Source organism: Solanum dulcamara, chromosome 2, assembly GCF_947179165.1.
Source record: "Solanum dulcamara chromosome 2, daSolDulc1.2, whole genome shotgun sequence".
NCBI classification, from domain to species: domain Eukaryota; kingdom Viridiplantae; phylum Streptophyta; class Magnoliopsida; order Solanales; family Solanaceae; genus Solanum; species Solanum dulcamara.
Window position 1 is genome coordinate 46509066 of NC_077238.1, and position 23440 is coordinate 46532505.

The 23440-nt window shown below is 38.2% G+C and overlaps 1 protein-coding gene across 2 annotated transcripts in view; it reads right to left on the reverse strand.

Annotated features, from left to right (window-relative positions):
- LOC129880547 (protein VAC14 homolog) overlaps window positions 1-20302 on the reverse strand; it is a 43049-nt gene extending 22747 nt beyond the window's left edge. For both annotated transcript variants that reach the window (XM_055954627.1, XM_055954628.1), the window contains exons 1-11: window positions 19838-20302; window positions 19629-19742; window positions 19462-19527; window positions 14100-14189; window positions 13900-14019; window positions 13429-13457; window positions 13178-13320; window positions 12986-13080; window positions 12425-12511; window positions 12143-12250; window positions 11914-12005 (exon numbers count right to left, since the gene is read on the reverse strand). In XM_055954627.1, the coding sequence (XP_055810602.1) occupies window positions 11914-12005; window positions 12143-12250; window positions 12425-12511; window positions 12986-13080; window positions 13178-13320; window positions 13429-13457; window positions 13900-14019; window positions 14100-14189; window positions 19462-19527; window positions 19629-19742; window positions 19838-19933 (1040 nt within the window). In that variant the 5' untranslated portion in view covers window positions 19934-20302. The remainder of the gene's footprint in view (window positions 1-11913; window positions 12006-12142; window positions 12251-12424; window positions 12512-12985; window positions 13081-13177; window positions 13321-13428; window positions 13458-13899; window positions 14020-14099; window positions 14190-19461; window positions 19528-19628; window positions 19743-19837) is intronic.
- Between the last annotated feature and the right edge of the window lie 3138 nt (window positions 20303-23440).

Sequence of the window (23440 nt, forward strand, 5' to 3'; positions counted from 1 at the left end):
AGGTCCCGAAATTCGAATCGTCACTAATCTATCTTTATTTCTCAGTCTTTTGTATCATTCAGAGACTTATGTTGTATCTTCAGACTCGAATCTTGTATTAGATGCTCTTTATACTTATGACACCAGATTTTGGATAATATCATTGTTGTCCGTTTATTGTGTTTAATTGTTGCCTGACTTCTCTTTGGGAGTCTCGTATGGTTTTATTTTTTTTATTTGGGCTTACACATCGGGATGAGATTTGGAATGTGGGTCATCATGACCTCGATTTTTGGGTCGTGACAAATTGGTATCAGAACACTAGGTTCACCGGTCTCATAAGTTAAAAAGCAGTGTGTCTAGTAGAGTATTGCGGATCGGTACGTAGACATATGTACTTATCTTCGAAAGGCTACAAGATACTTAATAGGAGGATTTCCTTCTCTTTACTCCATTCGTGCGATTTATTCATGTCAAGTGTTGTATACCTCTGATCTATTTCTTCTGCGTAGATGATGAGGACTAGAGCCACAGTTACTAAGAGTGAGGCTGCACCTGCTGCCCGAGCCCCAGTATGCGAGCAAGGTAGAGGATGTGGTGGAGTCAGGGGACGAGGTCGAGCGAGGGGAGCGGCACCTACTCATGGGCGAGCTAGAGAGCCATCACTTGAACCCATGTATGAGAATGAGGATGACTTGGAGCAGAAGACTAAGGAGCAGAGGATATCCCAGCCTCATGTGGTTCCCGATAGTGCTCCGATGCTTCAGGAGCTACTGGTTTGATTATTGGCTTGATTGGATGGTGCTCCTACCCCTGGTATTCTTCCAGGTACTATAGGTTCTCCTATCATAGTTGGTGCTACATCGCCAGTTCAGGGGCCTAGTGTAGGATTTCAGACTACTGGTTCTTCTTCAGTGCCTTCTATTGCACCTCCGAGATTTGCAACTCCACTAGTTTCTGCTAGTGCTGCCATGTCGATAGTTGAGCAAAAGAGTTTCGAGAGGTTTGTTCGATTGGCGCCTCCAAGGTTTGATGGTACAACCGGAGAGAAAGCCTATGACTTTTTGACTGAGTGCCAAGACAGGTTGTTCAACCTAGGCATTTTAGAGGCACATGAAGTAGCTTACACTTCATATTAGTTTGTGCGAGTGGCCAAGGAGTGGTGGAGGTCGATTCTTGCTCGTAGACCTATTGGTTCTCCTATGATGAGTTGGGAACAGTTTACTGAGGTGTTCCTTGAGAGATTTGTGCCTTATAGCCTCCGTGATCAGCGCAGGGATGAGTTTGACAGACTGGAGCAGGGCTCCCTATCTGTATCTGAGTACGAGGCTCGCTTCCATGAGTTATCTCGTTATGCTATGTCGAGTATTCCCACCGAGTTCGAGCGGATTCGCAGTTGGTGAAGGGATTCGCCGGTTATCTCCTAGAGGCTACAGCCTCTCTTGTACTGTCTGGGGTACATTTCAGAGTATTATTGATCATGCTAGGATGATAGAGAGTATCCGACGTGCTAGATAGGGCGGGGCCAAGAGGTTCTGTCGGTAGGGTCAGTTCAGCAGTCATTACTCTAAGGACAGAGAATAATTGGGTTCAGGAACCCATGGTTATCAAGGCAAACCAGTCCAGGCAGCTATTCAGGGTTCTTCGTGCTCTGGAGGCCGTGTCGACACTTTTAGTTATCCCCCATGGGGTTCAGGTCCCCGAGGTTGTTATGTGTGATGAGTTTGGGCATAAGGCCCAAGATTGCCCCAAATGTGCTCCTTGTACTAGACGGACGGTTCGTTCTACAGATGCTCTAACTGTTCAAGGTTCTTCGCAAAATACTAGAGGTGGCACCCGTGGTGCAAAGGGTGGAGCACGAGGTGGTGCTCGTGGTGGTTCGCAGGCTAAGGGTGACCGTCAGTTATGCTATGCTATACCGGGTAGATATGAGGCAGAGGCCTCTGATGCAGTTATTACAAGTATTGCTCCAGTTTGCCATTGTTCTGCTTCAATATTATTTGACTCAGGGTCTACCTATTTTTATGTGTCGACTTATTTCGATGTGGGTATTCTTTATGTGAGTGAGTCCCTTGTTGTGCCTATTACTATTTCTACCCTTGTAGGTCAACCTTTAGTGGTGGATCGAGTATACAGGGGATGTTTGGTGATATTTTCGAGTAGAGAGACCCGTGCAGACTTGATTTTATTAGACATGCTTGATTTTGGTGTGATACTGGTATGGACTGGTTATCTCCTTATCATGCTATATTAGATCGTTATGCAAAGACCGTGACCTTAGCTTGGTGTGGAAGGGTAATCCAAGTTCGTATCCTAAGGGGGTGATATCTTATATTCGTGCTCGTCGCTTGATGGATAAGGGTTGTTTGTCTTATTTGACTCATGTACATGATCTCACTACGGAGTCATTTCCTATAGAGACTACGAGGGTGGTGAGAGAGTTTATGGATGTATTTCCTATAGACACAAGAGGAGTTCCTCATAACCGTGATATCAATTTTGCGATTGATTTGGACGCCGACACTAAACCCATCTCTATTTCTCCTTATCGGATGGATCCGACAGAATTGAAGGAGTTGAAAGAACAATTGGAAGATTTATTGAAGAAGGGGTTTATAGACCTAGTGTATCACCGTGGGGTGCACCGGTTTTATTTGTGAAGAAGAAAGATTGTACTATGAGGATGTGCATTGATGATTGATAGTTGAACAAAGTCGCCGTCAAGAACAAGTATCCCCTCCCTCAAATTGATGATTTATTTGACCAGCTTCAACGTGCATCGGTGTTCTCAAAGATTGATTTGAGGTCGGGTTACCATCAGTTGAGAGTTCGGGAATCTGATATCCCGAAGACTGCATTCACGACTCCTTATGGGCATTATGAGCTTGTGGTTATGTCCTTCCGGTTGACTAATGCCCCGACTGCTTTTATGGAGTTGATGAACTGGGTATTTTGACCTTATTTGGACTCATTTGTGATCGTGTTTATTGATGACATCTTGGTTTATTCCAAGAATGAGGCCGATCATGTTAGGCACCTGAGGACAATCCTTCAAGATTGAGAGAGGAGAAGTTGTATGCAAAATTCTCCAAATATGAGTTTTGGTTGGAGTTTGTGACATGCTTGGGTCATTACTGACCAAGGATGGTATTATGATTGATCCGGCCAAAGTTGCAGCGGTTCATGATTGGGTTAGGCCTACTTCGGTTACGTTCACCCGGGAGTGGCAAAGATGTTTCATGACTTGAAACAACACGATTGGTGGTGTGGCATGAAGAGAGACATTGTTGATTTTGTGGCTAAGCATCTAAATTGCCAACAAGTGAAGTATGAGCATCAGAAACCGGGTGGTCCTATGCAAAGGATGTCTATTCCCGAGTGGAAATGGGAGCGTATCAATATGGACTTTATGTCTGGATTACCCATGGCATTGGGTAAGTATGACTCTGTTTGGGTGATTGTGAATCGATTGACCAAATCAGCCCATTTCCTTCCGGTGAAGACTAGCTACAATGCAGATCAGTTAGCTAGGATCTATCTTCGTGAGATTGTTTGGCTGCATGGGGTGCCTATCTCTATTGTGTCGGATCGGGGTTTAGTGTTCACCTCTCACTTTTGGGAGGCATTGCAGTGTGGTTTGGGTATGCGGCTAGACATGAGTTCAGCATTTCATCCCCAAACCGATGGTCAGTCCGAGCGGACTATTCAGGTGTTGGAGGAGAGCTTAGGGCCTGTGTGATTGATTTTGGTGCCCAATGGAACCAACACTTGCCCTTAGCGGAGTTTGCCTATAATAACAGTTATCACTCCAGCATTCAGATGGCACCATTTGAGGCATTGTATGGTAGTAGGTGTCGATCACCCATTGGGTGGTTTGATTCTGTTGCAATTGATGCATTGGATACTGACTTACTCAGGGATGATGTGGAGTGGGTACGTTTGATTCAGGATCGACTATTGACAGCTCAAAGTCGTCAAAAGAGTTATGCTAACAGGAGGGTTCGTCCCTTAGAGTTCATGGTGGGTGATTGTGTGTGGCTTAAAATATCGCCCATGAAGGGTGTGATGAGGTTTGGGAAGAAGGTAAGCTTAGCCTGAGGTTTATTGGCCCATTTGAAATCCTAAGGAAAGTAGGTGGGGTGGCGTATGAGTTGGCCTTACCCCTTAAATTGTCAGTTGTCCATCTGGTGTTTCATGTTTCCATGCTTCGCAAGTACATACCAGATGAGTCTCATGTGATTTCTTGTAATGCGGTAGAGTTGTGTCCGGATTTGACTTATGAGGAGTCGACAGCTATCCTAGATAGGCAGCTTTATAGAATCAGGACCAAGGAGGTCGCTTCGGTCAAGGTACAATGGCAGCATCGGCCTGCTGAGGAGGCGACTTGGGAGTTAGAGTCTGATATGCAGGATCGGTACCCTGGGACCTTCTTCAACCCTAGGATGTGATGAGTCGACATCGAGGTGCCAAACGGATTTTTTTTAGTGAACGTGTCACAAGCTTACTCAGACCCCAGGTACTTTATTTTATCTTATGTTCGAGGACGAACATCCTTTTTAGTGGTGGATATTGTAATGACCTTGAGGGTCACTTTCGAAAATTTGTGCAAAATTACCATTTACACCTATCTTTAGTGTCCCGAGTGTTATTTGATCGGTTTGAGTTGTTGGTTTTGTTAAAATCTTAATAGGTTGTGAATTGTGTGAGTTTTTGAATTTTCATACTCTTTGTCTTAAAAAGTGGTTTTCGGTACCAACTAGAGCTACGAGTCTCGAAACAGGGTTCCGCCAGTTCCATCAGCTCCGAAATGTGGAAATTGATCTAGGAGAGTTGTCAAAATCACATTTGGGGTTAATACATGGATTTAAGGTCTTGAGTTGAAAAGTTTGATTTTAATGAGCTAAGTTCGACTTTGGTCAACAAATCAAGTTCTGAGTGTCGGATGGTGATTCTGCTAATTCCATTGGCTCCGAAACGTGTTTTCTGATCAATTTGCACTATTGGTTCATATTTATAAAGGATTATTGTAGTACTTTGCTATAGTTATTGTTCTTGTCTTGTAAATTTTGAATTGCATATTATTTTTATTTTTACTTTTTACTTATTTATTTATTTATTTTGTTTTTTTCTTTTACTTTATGTTATATATATTATTTTTTTCCTCTCGTACTTGGAACTGTGACTTTCGAGTCGAGGGTCTTTCGGAAACAGCTTATCTATCTAAGGTCTGCGTACATCCTACCCTCCCCAGACCCACTTGTGGGATTCCACTTGGTATGTTGTTGTTGTTCATATTTATAGAGTTCCGAATGAGTTTTGAGAGTCAAACATGTTTTGAAGGGTGGTGGTGTAAGTTAACCGCGGTCAATGCGCAGTCAACAGTCAACACGCCTGAACAGTAACTTTTTGGTCAGAAAATGCCCCTTTCTTCCCATTTTAATATTTTTCACCATTTGTTTGAGTTTTTGAACTCCTTGAGTTTTCGAGGCAAAGTGTTGGGTAAGTGATTTTTGACCTAAAACCTTCCTTTTTCATTAAGTATTTGATGATTTTAACTCCTAAATCTTAGTTTCAAACCCCAAAAATATTTGTTTCTTCCCTAATCCGAATTTAAGAAAAATAATGATTTCTAACTCGTTTTGAGCTCTATTGTTATGGGTTTTTCAACTATGAGTTCCTTATTACCAATAGAATGTGATTGTCCAATAAATTTTCAGATTTGACCCTTTTTGAAAATAATTAATTTTTAGACCATTTTGCCCCCGGTTCCGAAACCTATCAATATGGGTGTCATTGGACTCCTTGTGATGTGTATGTTTCATTGTTGATAGTGGATTGTCATTCCGGGTATTGAATTCGAGAGTTGATTGTCCGATGGAGGTATTCGGGTGCTGTTTCGGCAATTGAGGTAGTTTTGGCTCTCCTTCTTTGAGACTGAGATAGGGTAATTAGTCATTTATATGTTATAGACTTTACGATGGGGTTGTAGTATGAGTTGAGAATGTTATATATATTGTGATGCCTGTGTGGGGGCTTATTTATTAATGTATTGTTGTGTAGAGGTTTATTTGTATTACATCGCTTGTGTGGGGGCCTTATTGTTATCTTATTTGCTTTGAGAGCATGTGATTCATGATTTGCCTGTAAGGGAGGCTTGAGTATATTATTTGACTTGTGATGCCCGCCTGAGGGGTTGAGTTGGGGGTTTTGAGCATGCCTGAGTATTGAAATATTGTTGAGAAAGGAGTGAATATTTAAATTGAAGTATTTTCTTCCCATTACTATTTATTGAGGGTGAATATCATGTGTAGGTTATGTTTTGAGAACTTTGAACCTTGCACTACATGTGAGTTGAATATTACTTCCATGCCATACATGTTTTGATGCATTCATCCTCATTCATCATGTCATGAAACATGGAAAGTTGAGAAATATGAAAAAAAAATTCAAGAAAGAAAATGAAACACCTTTAAACATTAGTATCTTGAATCCTTGACCAAGGCAGTTTTACGGCAAGGTAGTGGATACATTGTGATCCCTTGACCACGAGGAGGTGGCAAGGATGATAAGATATTGTGATTGAGGTATATGGTCTGCGAGACCCCCATGGGTCCTACTTGATAGCACAGCTCGACAGGTGTATACGACAAGTTGTGCGACAGTCTTAATTCCACCGTACCACCACATCATTGAATCATCATATTGCATTACATTGCATTGATATCTGTACTACTTGAATTATCTGGTTAATTGTGATTATGAGCTATTGATATGGGATTAAATTAGGCGGAATGACCTGAGAGGCCCCTGTACTTGGCTCGAATTGTAAACTGGACCCTTCTACTCTTGACATTGCCAACTGAACACTTAAACTTAATAAAACACAATCTTTTAGACCCCTTTTGCTTCATGTGTACTTCAAACTCCTAATTAAAATAACACATCATCATGCACATCATATTTTTAATGACACCTCACTTATTTTTTATTAAGAAAATAGCCAAATGCCCCCCAAACCTATTACTGGATTCTCAACTACACACCTATACTTTACAGGAGTCCTATTACCCCCGTAAACTATTTCAAAATAGAATTAACTTCACCCTAAAATGCAAAACCAATTTTTTGTGTGCGGTGAAACACATGTACCAACCCATATTTAACACTTGTATTTTCTGTTTATTTTTGTTTTTTATTTACTTTCTTCCTCATTCTTCTTCTTTTAATCACATTTCACTATCTTTTCACCATTAAAATAATATTAAAGATTCTTCTAAAGATAGCTAAAATGCAAAAAGAAGGGTCAATTTTTTGAAAAATCTTATCAAGAATCTTCTTCTAATGGCAGTGGAGAAGTGGACGAATAGGGAACTTTATAAGATAGCGAGGAAGGAGGCGAAGTCGGCGGTTTCGACGGCAAAAACGGCAGCTTTTGAATGCCTTTATGCTGAACTAGAAGAGAAAGGCGGGGATAGGAAATTGTTCAAGCTAGCAAGGGTGCGAGAGCGAAGGGCACGCGATGTGGATCAAGTGAAGTGCATTAAGGACAAGCATGGAAAAGTATTGGTAGAAGAGACCCTCATTAAACAGAGATACCAGTCGTACTTCCATAAACTCTTGAATAAAGAAGGGGACAGAAAAATTGTGTTGGAAGATTTGAAACATACAGGGAGGCTTCACGATTTTGGGTGTTGCAGGAGTATTTCGGTCGAAGAGATTAAGGGTGTTGTGCGTAGGATGTGCTGGAGAAGAGCGACCGGACCTGACGAGATTCCTAAGGAATTTTGGAAAAGTGCGAGCTCGATAGGTTTGGAGTGGCTGACTAGGTTATTTAATGTCATCTTTACGACAGCAACGATGCCCGAAGAATGGAGGTCAAGCGTAATGATCCCTCTATACAAAAACAATAGGGATATCTAGAGCTATAACAACTATAGAGGTATCATGCTGCTAAGTCATACTATGAAAGTGTGGGAAAGAGTAGTGGAGATGAGGGTTAGGAGAGGCGTGTCTATTTCAGAGAATCAGTTCGGATTTATTCCGGGACGCTCAACTACAGAAGCCATCCATCTTGTGAGGAGACTGGTGGAGCAGTATAGGGAGAGGAAGAGGGACTTGCATATGGTATTCATCGATCTAGAAAAGACTTACGATAAAGTTCCACGAGAGATACTATGGAGATGTTTGGAGGCTAAAGGTGTATCTGTGGCGTACATTAGGGTGATCAAGGACAAGTATGAGGGTGCCAAAACCAAGGTAAGGACAGTAGGAGGGGACTCAGAGCACTTTCCAGTTGTGATGGGGTTGCATCAAGGATCAGCCCTTAGTCCATTTTTATTTGCCTTGGTGATGAATGGATTGACGCGACAAATTCAAGGTGAGGTGTCATGGTGTATGCTTTTTGCGGACGACATAGACCTAATCAATGAGACTCGTAGCGGAGTTAATGTTAAGCTGGAGGATTGGAGACATACTTTGGAGTCTAAATTGTTTAAGCTGAGTAGGACCAAGACAGAGTACTTAGAGTGCAAGTTCAGTGAGACACCTCAGGAGGTTGACGCGGAAGTTAGGCTTGGTGATCGGGCCATCCAAAAGAAAAGTAGTTTCAAGTACCTTGGATCTATCATGCAAGGCAGCGGGGAGATTGACGATGATGTCACACATCGTATTGGGGCAGGATGGATGAAATGGAGGCTCGCTTCCGATGTGCTATGTGACAAGAAGGTGTCACTACAACTTAAGGGCAAGTTCTACAAAGTGGTGGTTAGACCGGCTATGTTATATGGGGCAGAGTGTTGGCTAGTTAAGGTCTATCACGTTCAAAAGATGAAAGTAGCCGAGATGAGAATATTGAGATGGATGTATGGGCATACCAGGAGCGACAGGAGGCTATTCGGGACAAGGTAGGAGTGGCCTCGATGGAAGACAAGATGCGGGAAATGCGACTGAGATGGTTTGGGCATGTGAAGAGGAAAGACACAGATGCCCCAGTGCGGAGGTGTGAGAGGTTGGCCATGGATGATTTCAAAAGAGGTAGGGGTAGGCTGAAGAAATATTGGAGAGAGGTGATTAGATAGGAGATGGCGCAGTTACAACTTACCGAGGACATGACCTTAGATAGGAGGGTGTGGAAGACTCATATTAGGGTAGAAGGCTAGTACATAATCTCGTTATTCCTCTGTATTAGTAGGCGCATTAACGCACTATAATTTCTTGTGCTCTGACTTCTGTTATTATCTTTCTATTACTTTCTGTACTTTGATTACTCTAGTTTATCTGTGTTGCTTTCGTTATTTGCGTTATTCGTTATTTGCTTTCTTATATCGCTTTGAACTTCTTAGCCTTATCTGACCTCTTTTTATGCTTCTTTTGAGCCGAGGGTCTCTCGAAAATAACCGTCCTACCTTGGTAGGAGTAAGGTCTGCATACACTTTACCCTCCCCAGACCCCACGTTGTGGGATTTCACTGGGTTGTTGTTGTTGTTGTTGTTGTTGTAATCTTCTTCAAATGATGAATTCGAACAAAAAAGTATTGTTGAAAATACAAATTCATCAAATGGGTTGAAGAAAAAAATCAACCTTTTTGCAAAGGATGAACAAGAAATTGGGTTTCTTTTATTTCTTTTTTGATAGTAAATTGTGTGTAAATAAAGTTACAAACCTAAAGTTTGTTTTTGGGCAATTTAAAATATTGATTTGTATATATGAAAAAGATGAAAAGTGAGGTAAACTAAGATGGAAAAATTGCTGAAAAAATTTAACGACAAATTCATCTTCTTAGTTCTTTGGCTTCCTCTTCTGCGTCGATTATTTCCTCGCCATCACCGGCATAGTCAATCCATCAAAGATAGAAGTATTTTGGTTGTTGTTTCTTCTTTACCATGGAAGTGGGTGAGGGAAAGTAATTACCATTTGCCTCAATTAAAGTGGAGGTCATTTTGTTTTAAAAAAATAAATAAATGGAAAAATAAAATATAAATTATTTAACTATAACAAAAATGTAATAAAATTATTTTTTACATGGCTTTTTGCTTCTCACACTCTTAAAGAGAGTGAAATGCACTCTCTGTGCCAATTAAGCATTTAAGGGGTAATTTATTCCACCTTAAAATAGTTTAGGAGTGTTATAGGACTTCCGTGAATTATAAGTGTGTAGTTGAAAATTTGGTAATAGATTGGAGGGGCATTTAACTATTTTCTCTTTTTTATTTGATATTAAATTTTAAATTTTCTTTTTTTTTCATTCCCTCCTTCACTATCTCTATGCTTGACCACATGTCTCCATTTTTTACGCCAGAGACAACATTTTAAATCTTGCATCCTTATCGTAACATCACTGCCTTAAACTTTTTCTTCAAATTTCCATGTCCAAAACTTTTTGACACATTTTTTGGAACAACGTCTCTATCCACCACTTGAACCACTATGAAGCCCTTCCTCCATTGATGCCAAAGAACCATACTAAAAAAATATTTTAATATGCTTTAACATTTGCACACAATTTTACACAACACACTGGTAAAGTTGCTGCCATGTGACCAGGAGGTCACGGGTTCAAGCCTTGGAAACAGCCTCTGGCAGAAATGCAAGGTAAGGCTACGTACAATAGACCCTTGTGGTCGGGCCCTTCCCCGGACCCTGCGCATAGCGGGAGCTTAAGTGCACCGGGCTGCCCTTTTACACTCTACCTAATTTCACAAAGACATACAATCACTCTTCACCCTCCAAGACCACCAGATTTTTGTCACCTGATGGCCTTTAAATTACCCTCTCCCGCCGATAACTTCTCTCTTTATATTTTATCTCACAAACACTGAAGTGATTACCTCCAGTAAAGGATTTCTGAATTTTTTTTATCACAGTAAAAATTGTGAAAATGGAAAAGGGAGAAAGAGAGAGAAATGGGGAATTGGGTGGGGAAGAACGGGAGTGGTGCTGGGTAGAAAGAGAAAAAAACTATGGGTGGGGGTGGGGGAAAAAAGGAAGAGATGACAAATTTTATATTTTATTTTAAATTTATTTTCGTCTTTTTATTCTATTTTTATTTTAACTATTTTTAGCTTAAAATTTTATGTTTACGCTCCTGAAACGCGTGAGATCACACATTTGTTCCAACTCAGCTATTAAGTTGCCACATAGGCTTGATCAATGGTCAGAGCGGTTTAAAAGATTGTGTTTATTAAGTTTAAGTGTTCAGTTGACAATGTCGTAAGTAAAATAGTCAGTTTACAATCCGAGTCAAGTAGAGGGGCCTGTGTTAGGACATTCCACCATTAATTTATTCGCGTCATTCTATATAAATTGGAGGCACCGATGCCGGAGTGGGACTTTTCTGTATGCAGATGGAAGTGTTCCTTAGTTTATTTCATAGGTTTAATTAATTTCTTATACTCAGTCGGCTAAAACCTACTAAGTACATGTGGATTGTACTCACTCCTACTTTTGTGTCCCATTTTGATGCAGATACTAGTCAAGGTACCTCACGTGGCAGCTGATATTCTAGCGGATTGTGTATTTTCAGATTAGTGGTGAGGTCTCGGGATTTGAATCGTCACTAGTCTATCTTTATTTCTCAGTCTTTTGTATCATTCAAAGACTTATATTGTATCTTCAGACTCGAACCTTGTATTAGATAATCTTTATACTTATGACACTAGGTTTTGAGATAAATTCATCGTTTTCCGTTTATTGTGTTTAATTGTGGCATGACTTCCCTTTGGGAGTCTCGTATGATTTTTTTATTTTTTTATTTTGGGCTTACTCATCGGGATGGGATTTGGGATGTGTGCCATCATAACCTCGATTTTTGGGTCGTGACACATACATCATGAAAGCCACTACCATACAACCTCTTTGATTTCTGACAGTAAATGCAGCATCAAGGGAAAACTACTTCAAAACATCAAAAACTATATTTCCACTTTAACATCATACCTCCTAGCAATGGAGAGGATTGCTCCTACATCAAATCCCTCGGCTGGATCAGCCTCAATTCCTCGAAGCTCTTCATTTGTTTCACGAGCAACCTGATTAAAGAAAGCAGAGAATACGAAAAGAGCAAAATGAAAATACAGAAGGAAGAACAAGCACAAACATCAAAAAGAAAAGGTGGCATGAGTAGGGAATAAAGTAAAGTACAACGATTAGAAGACAGTACGCTTACAACGCTTATTTTCTCTTCCTTATCAGATATACAGGGCAAAATTGCTCCCAGAATGTCAGCATAATAAGGCACAAGCTGATCTCCACCAAGTTTCACAAACTCATTTATCTAAGAGCAAAGCAGTATATTAGAATGGATATGACAAATTGAAGCAAGTAGCGAACTATAAACTATTATATATCAAAGAAAGCCCAGCTAGAGGAAGTATCAAATTCATATCAATAGAAAATGAAGCTAACAATGACAAGGTGCATGATGAATTATGCATGTCAACATCCTTACCCAAGTTATAGCAGTCAGCCGAGTAAATTCATCCTGCGAGCCTGCCCTTTGTACCAGTATTTCTGCCATGCGACCATAATCTACAGACTGGAAAGCAGTACTCAGTACTACTTCAAAGTTAAAAATTAATCTAAAAAAAAAGAGATACTAAAATTTTCTTTTTCATCAAATTATCTATGATTTACTCAGAAAAGAGTTCACTTATATTTTCCATTTCTGATTTTTTGAAAGGAAACAAATGAAATCTTACTTGCAAAGGACGGAGACACAAAAATCATAGGAAAAGATACCTCTAACGTGTATAAATCAAAATTCAAACACAATTTCTAGAAGATTACTATACCCACAAGCTACACTTGAGAGTAGAAATTTTTTGCATCATCATTACTCAAGTCTCAACTAGGCAATTATTAAAATAAAGAACTGCACATCGTTTGATTCTTTTTTCATCTGCCATTAGGTATCTTCGTGAATAAAGTAGTGTAATTCCTATGAAATTCCTATGTAGAAAGTCTTTTGAAATTCAACAGTTTAACAATCCACATGGGGCATTAATCTTACTGGAGAATTCTTAATCTCTTGCAAAAACTCAGAGAGTGCAGAATCAGCCTGTTGTCTAATTTCATGGCTATTATCACTCAGCATATTAAATAATCCTGCAGTAGATCAATCAAAGTAAGACCACAATGATTTGCGCAAAAGAGTATTGAATCGCACAGGACCCTTTACACTTGATATACAGGCGGCACTAACCATCAAGAAAATCAGGAAGAAAACCAAGCATATCTATATCTGGAACACTGTCTAAAACTGTGATCCACCCAACGAGAAATTGGCGAACATAAGGATTGAGGACATTCATACGTTCTCTCAACAATGGAATAAATTCTTCAATGCTGCATAAGATATTAAATAATCAATTCAATGCTGTTTTCGTACCGACTCATCAACCAGGAAAATGTAAATTCATTCCAGTTGAAGATATTGGTGGTATTACAGCTCACCTGAATTGATCACTCTCTGTGACAATGTCCTGCATCCCACAAAAGTTGCAACACAATTAATAATTTACGATCAGATAAAATATCAAATATGTGCACATCTTTCAATTAAAACAGATGATCATTTTTGGAGAGAAAAGACTGGCACTCCCATGTTAACAAATGTCCAGTCCTTCGGACAAACAATGCAATGGGAATGACAATAACTAAGAATAAGCAAAATGAGAGAAAAGAAAGAAGCCAAGTAATCTACCCATAATAAACTATACTATTCTAACTACTCTCAAGAACCACAAGGATTTAAAGGCCTCATCTTTGATCCACCAAAATCCTCAATCCCATGTTGATATTACATGCCAATTTCTCTATCCTTAGATATATTTCATTTTTAGTCTTTCAACAAACCCTTTGCTCTGTAGTCTTGCAACATCAAGTAGTACAACATCCAATGACAGGAAGCACTATTAGTTTTACCTTCACAAGCCTATCTAAAAGATGAGCAGCACTTTGCACATTAGCATCTGAGTCTGCTGAAAGCTTACATAACGCATCAAAGATCTGGTTGAAGAACACAATGAAATCTCCTCTTACGACCTGCAAAAGTATCACAGTTGAATCAGAAAGAAAAAGAAAAAGCAAAAAAATAGTATTGCCAAGTACAAGTTATATATCACCTTTGCTATATTATACAGAGCTTCACATGCATAATAACGAACTCTGCTATCTTGATCCGAGAAGGAATTTAAGACTGGCGGCACAATTTGCTGGCACATCACATTAAAACAGGGTGTAAATAGCAGATTGAGAAGGAAATTATTGAATAATTGGCATAATACAAAAAGTTTAACAGCGCCACTAACACAATTACCAACCTTTCCAGATCAATCAAATCACAACAACAAATCTAATAATCACATTGAAAAAGAAGATTAAGAGACCAATGTTACTTACAATTCTAAAACCCCAAAAGCATGACCAATATGAAACTTTTCTATTGCAGTTTACCAACAAAGAATGCCGAAAATCAAAGCTTTTTCTCAATTCTTGGCAGAGAAATAGCTTAGTCTACAGCAGAAGACACAAAAGCATAGCTCTCTGACTACAGAATAGAATTAGAAAAAAAAAATAGATTAAAAGCTCAGGAATTAATAAAACGGAAGAAAAGACAATCTTATACATAGCATTAAAGGTACTGCAAGCCCATATCTTTACCAAATCCTGTCTTTGAGGAGCAAGTCAACACCAACACAAATCATAATGGAATATGCTCAACTGTCCCAATAGATAGATTAATTACTGATGTAAGGCCAAAAACTCATACATTTAGCTATCACTTGCCACACATTTAGTGCTTTTATTGTCTCTTTGAGCATTGATTTTATGAAATGCGCTTATGTTGGTTGCTTTTGATTTGTAGGAAAAAAATGAAGGAATTTGAGCAAAAAACAGATATATTAGAGCTTCGAAGTCTGGAAGCCACAAAGCCAACCCGGAGTTAGTTCAAAGGTAAAAGACGAAGTACGGGGATTGAAGTGAAGAAAAAACAAGGAAAACATAGTGAAAGCCACCGCAACGTGCCGTGCTACGCGGTAGCACTTGAGAAGCTCGGTGGAACAAGAAAAAAGATACACTGGCCAATGGCTAGTCACCCCACGCCCATCTAGGCGGGCTGAGAGGTGGTAGTGTAAAGAGTGGCTAAATTTCGTAGTTCGATTAATGAAGGGTATTTTCGTCGCCGGCTTTTTAGGAACTCTATATATACATCACAAACACAATTTTTTGAGGATTATCAAGCCTAAGAAGCAAAGAAGGGAGAAGAACAATATTTTCATAGGTTTTCATTGTGTTATTTTTTGTTTCTTTCATTGAACACATGTTATTCATGAATTCTTTGCTCTGTAATCGAACAATGAGTGGCTAAACTCCTTAATTCTAAGGTTGTGGCATTTACATGAAGGTTGTAGTTTGACAATTGTATGCTTATGAAGATTTTTCATTATTAAATTATTTATTTTTTCTTGAGCTTACTTATTCTTGATCATCTTCCAAATAGTAACAAAAATGTTGTATTTTCTGGTAATTTTTGTTAGAATCATTAGTAGAAATAAGAATATTGATCCAGGATATGTGATGTATATGCCATTCCGAAGAGGCTCATAAATTGGACTCAGTAGAGAGAATTTGCAAGTGTAATAAGAAAAAGTAGAGCTTGGTCATGAACCTTATAGAGAAAGGGGATCGACTCCTAATGTGGATAAGAATACATCCATTAGTCTTGCTTAGTTGTACAAATGAAATATACATGCACTTCACTACCGACCGATGATCATAAGAATATAGGCGGTAGGAATAATCGAGTAGTCTCAGAATTATCGGCATGATGCTCAATAAGTGATATGAACCTGCAACAAGCAACTCGGGAAGATAATTAAGCAGATGATTGGATAACTCAACCGGATTATCAAATTGCCACAGCCCTGGACCCTTCTCTCATTTGAATAACATCAAACAATCGTTTGCTTGATATAACATTTAGTGTCATTCGTAGTTAAATTTAGCATAGAAAAACATAACTCCCAAAATTGTCTGTTACTTACTGAATAATTGAAGTAATAATTCAAATTAGACATCAATCTGCCATGTCCCTGTGGGTACGATATCTGGACTTAAATCCTACATTACTTGTACGATTGTGTACACTTGCGTGTGCGTATGAATGCAACAATTACCACCCACCACTTCACTTCTAAATCAATGCCCCAAATGCTTACTTTGTGGCCCTTCAATGACTCACAATTAAGGAAATGAATCTAAATTTTACTATGGCACCTAGATTGTTGAAGTTATTGGTAGAGACGTCTGCTTACTCAATTGATACGGAAGAGAACCATTGTATTCTACTTCTTATAAAGAGAACAGCTGATTGGTTGGGTTATAAGTGGATTCGGTCTTGGTCTGAGCAACATGAGCATTCTTTGATTTACCATTTAAAGAGTAGCACACCATCACAAGTATGGCCCAATTTGTTACAATAGACACACCTTGACCAAGCTTTCCCAGAGCGGCCTTCATTTCGATTTCCAATCTGAGATGCTAGAATAAAGAGTTTGCATGTGAGACTGGATGACTAGACGACAGGTGGTGTAGCTTGTCATAATAACCAAACAAACAGGTCATCTAAAGTCGGAACAGTAGGGCAGCCAAAATTTGATCACACACTTAGTCAAGATCAAATAGAAGTCCCACAAGTGTAACAACTTAAAACATCTTCTCACCTCTCGCCTGTGCAAATTTGGCAGAGAACCCTAAAATTACCTTTTAACTTTTAAAACCATAAATTAGTCGCCTTTTTTTAAGAAAATACAAAAGGCAACGCCTTTCTCGCCTCTCGCCTTTGTCACCATTGTCGCCATGATGTCGCCTTTTGAAGATCGCCTCGCCACCAAGCTAAAAGACGATGAAGGGTCGCCTCGCCTCTCGCTATTGGCGACAAGGTGATCGCCTTTAACAACACTGATTGAGCATCAATCTTCGCCCTTTCTCCCCTATAATTTTCATCAATATTTGCAGTCTTTTAATTAAGTGATTGTTGAACACCTTGTCCCTTGCACCATATTTGACCAAAAGAAAACCAAGATAAGTAGTTTTACCAACAAAGGGTTCTAGGGAGATACCATGGTTTAGGTTGCTGGAAATCATAGGTTTAGCACCAAAAATATCTAAAATATCTAATCTGAGAGACATAATAGGTCAAAGTAAAAAATCAACCAAATATCATATATATAGTAATGTAGATGTTTCAAGAATGCTATTAGTACCAAAAACAAAGTACATTTTGGTCTAAGAAAAATAAAATTGAAGAGCAATCGTCGTAACCTAGAAATTCTTGCTGAAAATAGAGGAAGTTGTCGAGAAGTGATGGAATCACGATGTATAGACTCGGCTTGAGGAGTCGAGCCCACAGGTGAAAAAAGATTGCTGAAAAATGGCCAGAAAGTGGCATGTGTGAGGCGTGTGACTTTGGAGATCTGGAACTAGTGGTGGTGCGTGAGTGACCCTACAGCAGTGGAATTTCTTAGGTTGAGGTTGCACGAGTATTTTGATCCCATTGGTGGTACTGGTATATGTACAATACCCCTAGAGAGTATCGAAACCTCAAAACAGTGGTGGTGCTAAAAAATTGCTCAAAAATTCTATTTTACTATTTTTAATTTATTTTCTCACTAAATGCTCTGATACCATGTGAGAAAGAAGAGAGTTAAGAGAAAGTTTTGCTTGATTATTCCCTCAAGCTATTAGGGCTTAAATAAGTATGATTACATGTGCTAAAAAGGAAAGGAAATCAGTACAAATCAATACCTAATTACAGTAGAACTAAATTAAGTCATCGAATATATTTACATATATTCTAGAATATTCATAAAGAACCTAACAGTAACGAAAATTGAGACTCCCTCATAAAGGATAGTATGTTGTATGTACATAATTTAGTAAGACAAAATTATAAAGGAGGAAAAGTTCAATAAAGATAGATGAAAATGTATAAGGTTGATGGAAAAGTATAAAAAGGACCAAAATCAAGAAGCTCCTTTTGAAAGAATGGATAAAAGTAAAAAAAAAATTAGACAACTAATTTTAAAATTAATTATAAAATAAATATACAAAAACAGAAGTTTTTCATGATCCTAAAAAGTAAATACAGGATGTTCAAAGCTGAGAGAGGATTCAAAAGGTGAGAGTTTCACCATGTGTTTTCATTTTGTCTAGCTTACGGTTTCAAAAGGATAATCTCATGGGTTGAGTTTGGGCTATCATTTGGTATGGGTCAAGATGGATTTTGACCAAATAAACCATCAAAAAAACCGTTCCATGCCCAACCGTGAAATGTTGGGAAGGTTGAATGGGTCTTGACTAGTTTTGTCACCCTTACGTCTTTGTAGAAGTGTTTGAAAGCCAAGTAAACATCAAAACACTTTGCAGTACTAAATATATAAGAAGAAAATTCCATGCATAAAAATTAAATATATGAAAGGGGAAGGAAGAAAGTTACCCAAACAATATCTCCATAAAAGTCTACACAACACCTGAGCTATATCTACATGCCAAGCAATAGAATTCTTTACACTCCACAAAGCAAATATTTCATGTTTTATGATCACACTGACCATATCAACCAACCTTCATTTTGCTTCCAAGAGATAGCTACGTTCATAATTAAGGAATTTAGCTCCTTCCATACCACCAGAAACTTTAAAGCTAACATACAATTATCAAAAGCTAGCACAAACTGTTAAAGCAATGTTTCCTGTAAAATTAAAGGAATTAATGCAAAAAGAAAAAAAACCAATGCCTTCAATTCTAGTTTTTACCATTCTGGAGAAGGTTTGGAGCAAATAATAGTGATATTGAGTTGAAACAACTAATTTTAGCTAGGTTTAATGATGCACCAAAGTCTTTAATCAGGTCAATGTAATCACGATTTAATTATCTCTTTCTTATTATAACTTTTTCTGTGTCCCTTCCAACTTTTTGACCACTTTCACTTTTTTGACGCACAATCTTGATTATGCTTGGTTGCAAAATGGAAAATACATATAAATGTCAAATCCACATGTTTATTACGTACTGATCAATTTCTACATTAGCTAAGAAGCTAAGAAGTATTCACATCCAATAAATATGGGAATCACAATAAAGTTACCAGTTTCAAAAAAAAAACATGGGAATCACAAAACACAATAATCATTCTTTTGCACCTAAAGATGTGGCTAGCTGTCAATGAAGCTGGAATGTGAGACCAGAATATCCCAACCAAGGAAATACAGACTAAATGATTTATTTCCATCTGCTTAACCTTGTTGGAAAGAGTTAGCTGACCTAGACATCATAGTTATGAAATTAATTAAGCATTCTCTAGCAACACCTCAAAGTATATAGAGGAACCACTAACCTCATAGCTTCCTATTACTAACCTCTATAGTAAAGATTTTCAACCTCATAGCACAAAACTGAAAACAGAACATAGCAATGCCTTACCTCAAGATGTTGAGCTGCTTCTGAAGTCAAACCAACAGTTACAGCAGCCAATCCGATCAACCCTCCCTAAACCAATATCAAACAAAACACAAAAACAAAAGAAAATCAAAATAGACTCTTGACCCAAAATATTAAAAGTAGAATTGGAAGGAAAAAAAAAAGCTCACTTTCCGGTGATTAGCCTGAGGGGAATATGTATACTCCTGGGTCAACAAATTGATAACTGCAGTGATCTTGTCGTGATCACCAGCTACTGCCAATTGCTTCACTGTCCCTTCCAACTACACAAATATATCCGGATAAAAAATCTCGACTCAAGATCCAAACAAAAATGTTGGTAAAGCAACGAAAACAGTAATTAACACCATAAAAGTACCTCAAGTGCGGCATTTTTGCGCTTCTCGTACAACTTATCAGAGAGATTACGCAGAACAGAAGCAGGAATCAAATATAAAGCTTCTGTAGTAGCCATATCGAAACCCTAAAACAACCTTAAAACGTAAAGAAAAAGGAAAAAACAAGAATTTCCCAATTCATGTCTTGCTTTGATCTTCCTTTAGTCCAACCCAAAACCCATGTGTATATTTGGGCAGCATGTTTTTTTTTTATGAGATAAGCCGGAGCAAGAAGAGATCTAAAAGGGAAAGAAAATCAGAGAAAATTTGAAACATTGAAGAGATTTATTAACTTGGGACTTTTCATTTTTGGGCTTGGTTTAATTTGGGGTAAACAAGGGAGGGATCTTTCTGCTTCTAACGGTTGGATGCTATCGCCCACCAAGGTCTTGCTCATTAATCTTTTCAACCTCTCTCTACTTGTTACTTGAGAGGTTTATGTTTTCTGTGTCTCACTGACTCACTAAACATATTTTATATGATTTTTTTAAAAATGTCCTTCAAACTATAAAAAATTAAATAAAAATATCTTCTATTACTCTAAAAATGTCCGTGTAATTTATAATTTGATTCAAAAATATTTTTATTATTATTCAATGGATAAAGAACACTTCATGTGTTTTAATTTATTTGGCTTATTATGACTTGACACGTAATTTAAAAAAATAAAGAAGATTTTGGAATCATCTATCATATTTTATTGTGTATAGTAACATTATGTGTATTTTTTGGGTCGTTGTAACACTCAATAAGTTTGGATCATGTTGAACTAGATAAATGTGTGCGATTTGATCCAAACTATGATTTATCTCATGTGTGAGGTTAAGTATCCATCCCCAATAATGGCAAATCAAATTTTGGTTCCAATGCATTGTACAGTTCCTCAAACAGAGTTCTAAACAAAAAGTTCGGGTGTTTTACGAAATTGTCATGCAAGAATTGAAAATTCATCTAAGTGTCGAAGTTTGGATGACCTTACCAAGCAAGACTGTGCCTAGCCCTTGCTGCGCGAGACTGATAAGTTGGTATTTTAACAACTTGTTTAGCTTTTAATGATAAGTTATTGCATTGTTTTGATGTCATTTAGAAGGATTTTATGTCTTTGTTCTTTTATGTGCAGGCACTCTTGGAAACCAAAGCGATGGAGGATTTGATCGAAAAGAAATTTGTTGAAGAACATGTGTTTAGCATGCTTCCCACAGGATAAGGTGTGCATCTCAGAGATGCCAAGCAAAAATGACAAGACCTTACTATCTACTCATATGGATGTCGCAAGTCAGCACCTGCGAGAAGAGTTTATTGAAGATTGGTTGAGGATTGTTGGCTAGGGGTGTACATTGATCGGTTCAGTTTAATTTTATGAATTATCGGTTCGATTTATGGATTTTCAATTTTTAAATATGCTAAATGTCACGGCCCGAAGTAAGCCTAACCCTTAGCCCTGAACTAGAGGCAACGAGCTGCCAAGTGGAAGATAAATAATAATACGAAGAGAGACGACAACTGAAATCAATCACAAGAAACCACTCCAAGATCTGACATTAGACAGTAATCGAGCATCTAAATTAAATACGAATACAAAGGTTTTTAAAATACAAAATAAGTACAGACAATCTTCGAAAGCAAGTAAAGTCCTAGTCTGTCATAGATGGAAATTGGCAACTCCGAACGCCAGGAGCTCACCAAATCTCCGAACCAAGAGTTGCTCCATACCAGTTCAAATCAATGATGAAAACCCACACTATGATCTACAGGAAGCAGAAGTGTAGTATGAGTACCAAACGAATGGTACTCAGTAGGCATAGGCCGACTGAGCTCCACAGATAAAGCAAGTATAAATAACATCTAATTAGGTAAATATTGCATAAGTGACTAATCAGGAATTATCATAATAATTTCAAGAAATAAGACAAGAGGTTGGAGACATACATAAAGGATCAAAGTCAAAGAATGCACCTGAAACGCAATCCAACAACCTATTAACAGGAAGAATGCATCATAGGAGTCTACTAAATGAAAATATAGTGCTAACAGGCAACGCTAACCACGTAATCACCTAGGAACTAATCCGACTGAACCTAGAAGGAAGTACTAACCACAATCTAACTCAACTACCACATAGATCGACTACAAATACAATCAAAGGTAAGTACAAGTAAGATTCAAATAATAACCGATCAGATTCCCATACCCCCAGAAGGTACAAACAATGACAAACATACCCCTGGGCCTCATAAAATTGGGGGACCAAACCATACAAGTATACTGGTGCGAGCGATGCTAATGAATGTAAGTTTGTAGTAAAAACCAATAACATCATCGATGACTCTCAGAGATCAACCACAACAAGTGTATAGACTCACCCCTACCCTTGGCCTGCCAAGTGGGACCCATGTGACTCCCTCATTCAGTTCAGTGGTGCAATAGCCAGATGTCACGACCTAAGGCTAGGGCCTAGACGTGAGATGGCGAACGAGGAACCCGAAAGTACCCCAAATAAGCCTCTTAGCATTTCTTTTAGCCTTTCATAGGTAATGACAATAAATAAACACATGAAAATCATAATAATAAATCTTCAACTTATATATGTCCAACAATACCTCTAACTTTTAGATTTAATAGGGCTAAGACAAGTTCTCAGCTCACCCTCAATCATAATAGAAAGAAATGACATAGTAAGTGTCTAAAGATCTCAACATATCATAAGCTAGAAAGATAAAGGAGTATTGTTCCCTGAACATAGGAACTCACCAAAAGTAGCCTTCAAACGAAATCTCAACTAGCCACGTGGAGAAGAACGGGGAGGAACATCGGTCCCTACATGGTGATATCATGTAGGCAAAAGAGTATGCATTCATACTTTGAATGTACTAAGTATGTAGGCATGCATTACAAAGTAAAGCATTTAGGACATTTATAAGGTAAAGTACATAAATGAGTGCATGCATAAGAAATCAAGTAGATAGCATTTAAATCATAGATATGTGGATATATACATTCATGATTAATCATGTAAATAGCATTTGAAATGTTCGTTTGTGGGGAGTTGACTATAACCGACATTAAGACCATGTGAGCTATTACATGGAATCTAACATAACCCTCCACGTTGGACGTAAATTCTACTTACCTAGGGTAGAACTCCATCAACTTTACATTCATTCTTTAACTTTAACTTTAAAGGCTTTCATGGATCCATTAGCCTAAGCCTACAAAGGCTCCTATGTTGGCACATAGTTAATGAGATAAGGAGTTGCTACTAGGATTTTCTTACCGAATCTCACTTCAATGACCCATTCGGTGTCAAGTCAATCTCATGGAATAGTTTAATACTTCAAAATAGTCATAGCATATAGCTTGAGAATTCAAAACATCATATTCAGTAGAATGACTCATTAAAACCTTTGGTAATTCAAATATGCAAGAATTTTTCTTAATGCATAAAGAATCTATCATTCATATCATTTCATCATTCTTTTATTTCATAAGACTCTCTTTTGATCATAGACATTACTTTCATAAACATTCATTTGAAGTCAAAACTTTCAAGTCAAATTTCATTGAAAACATAATAAAAGTAGGTG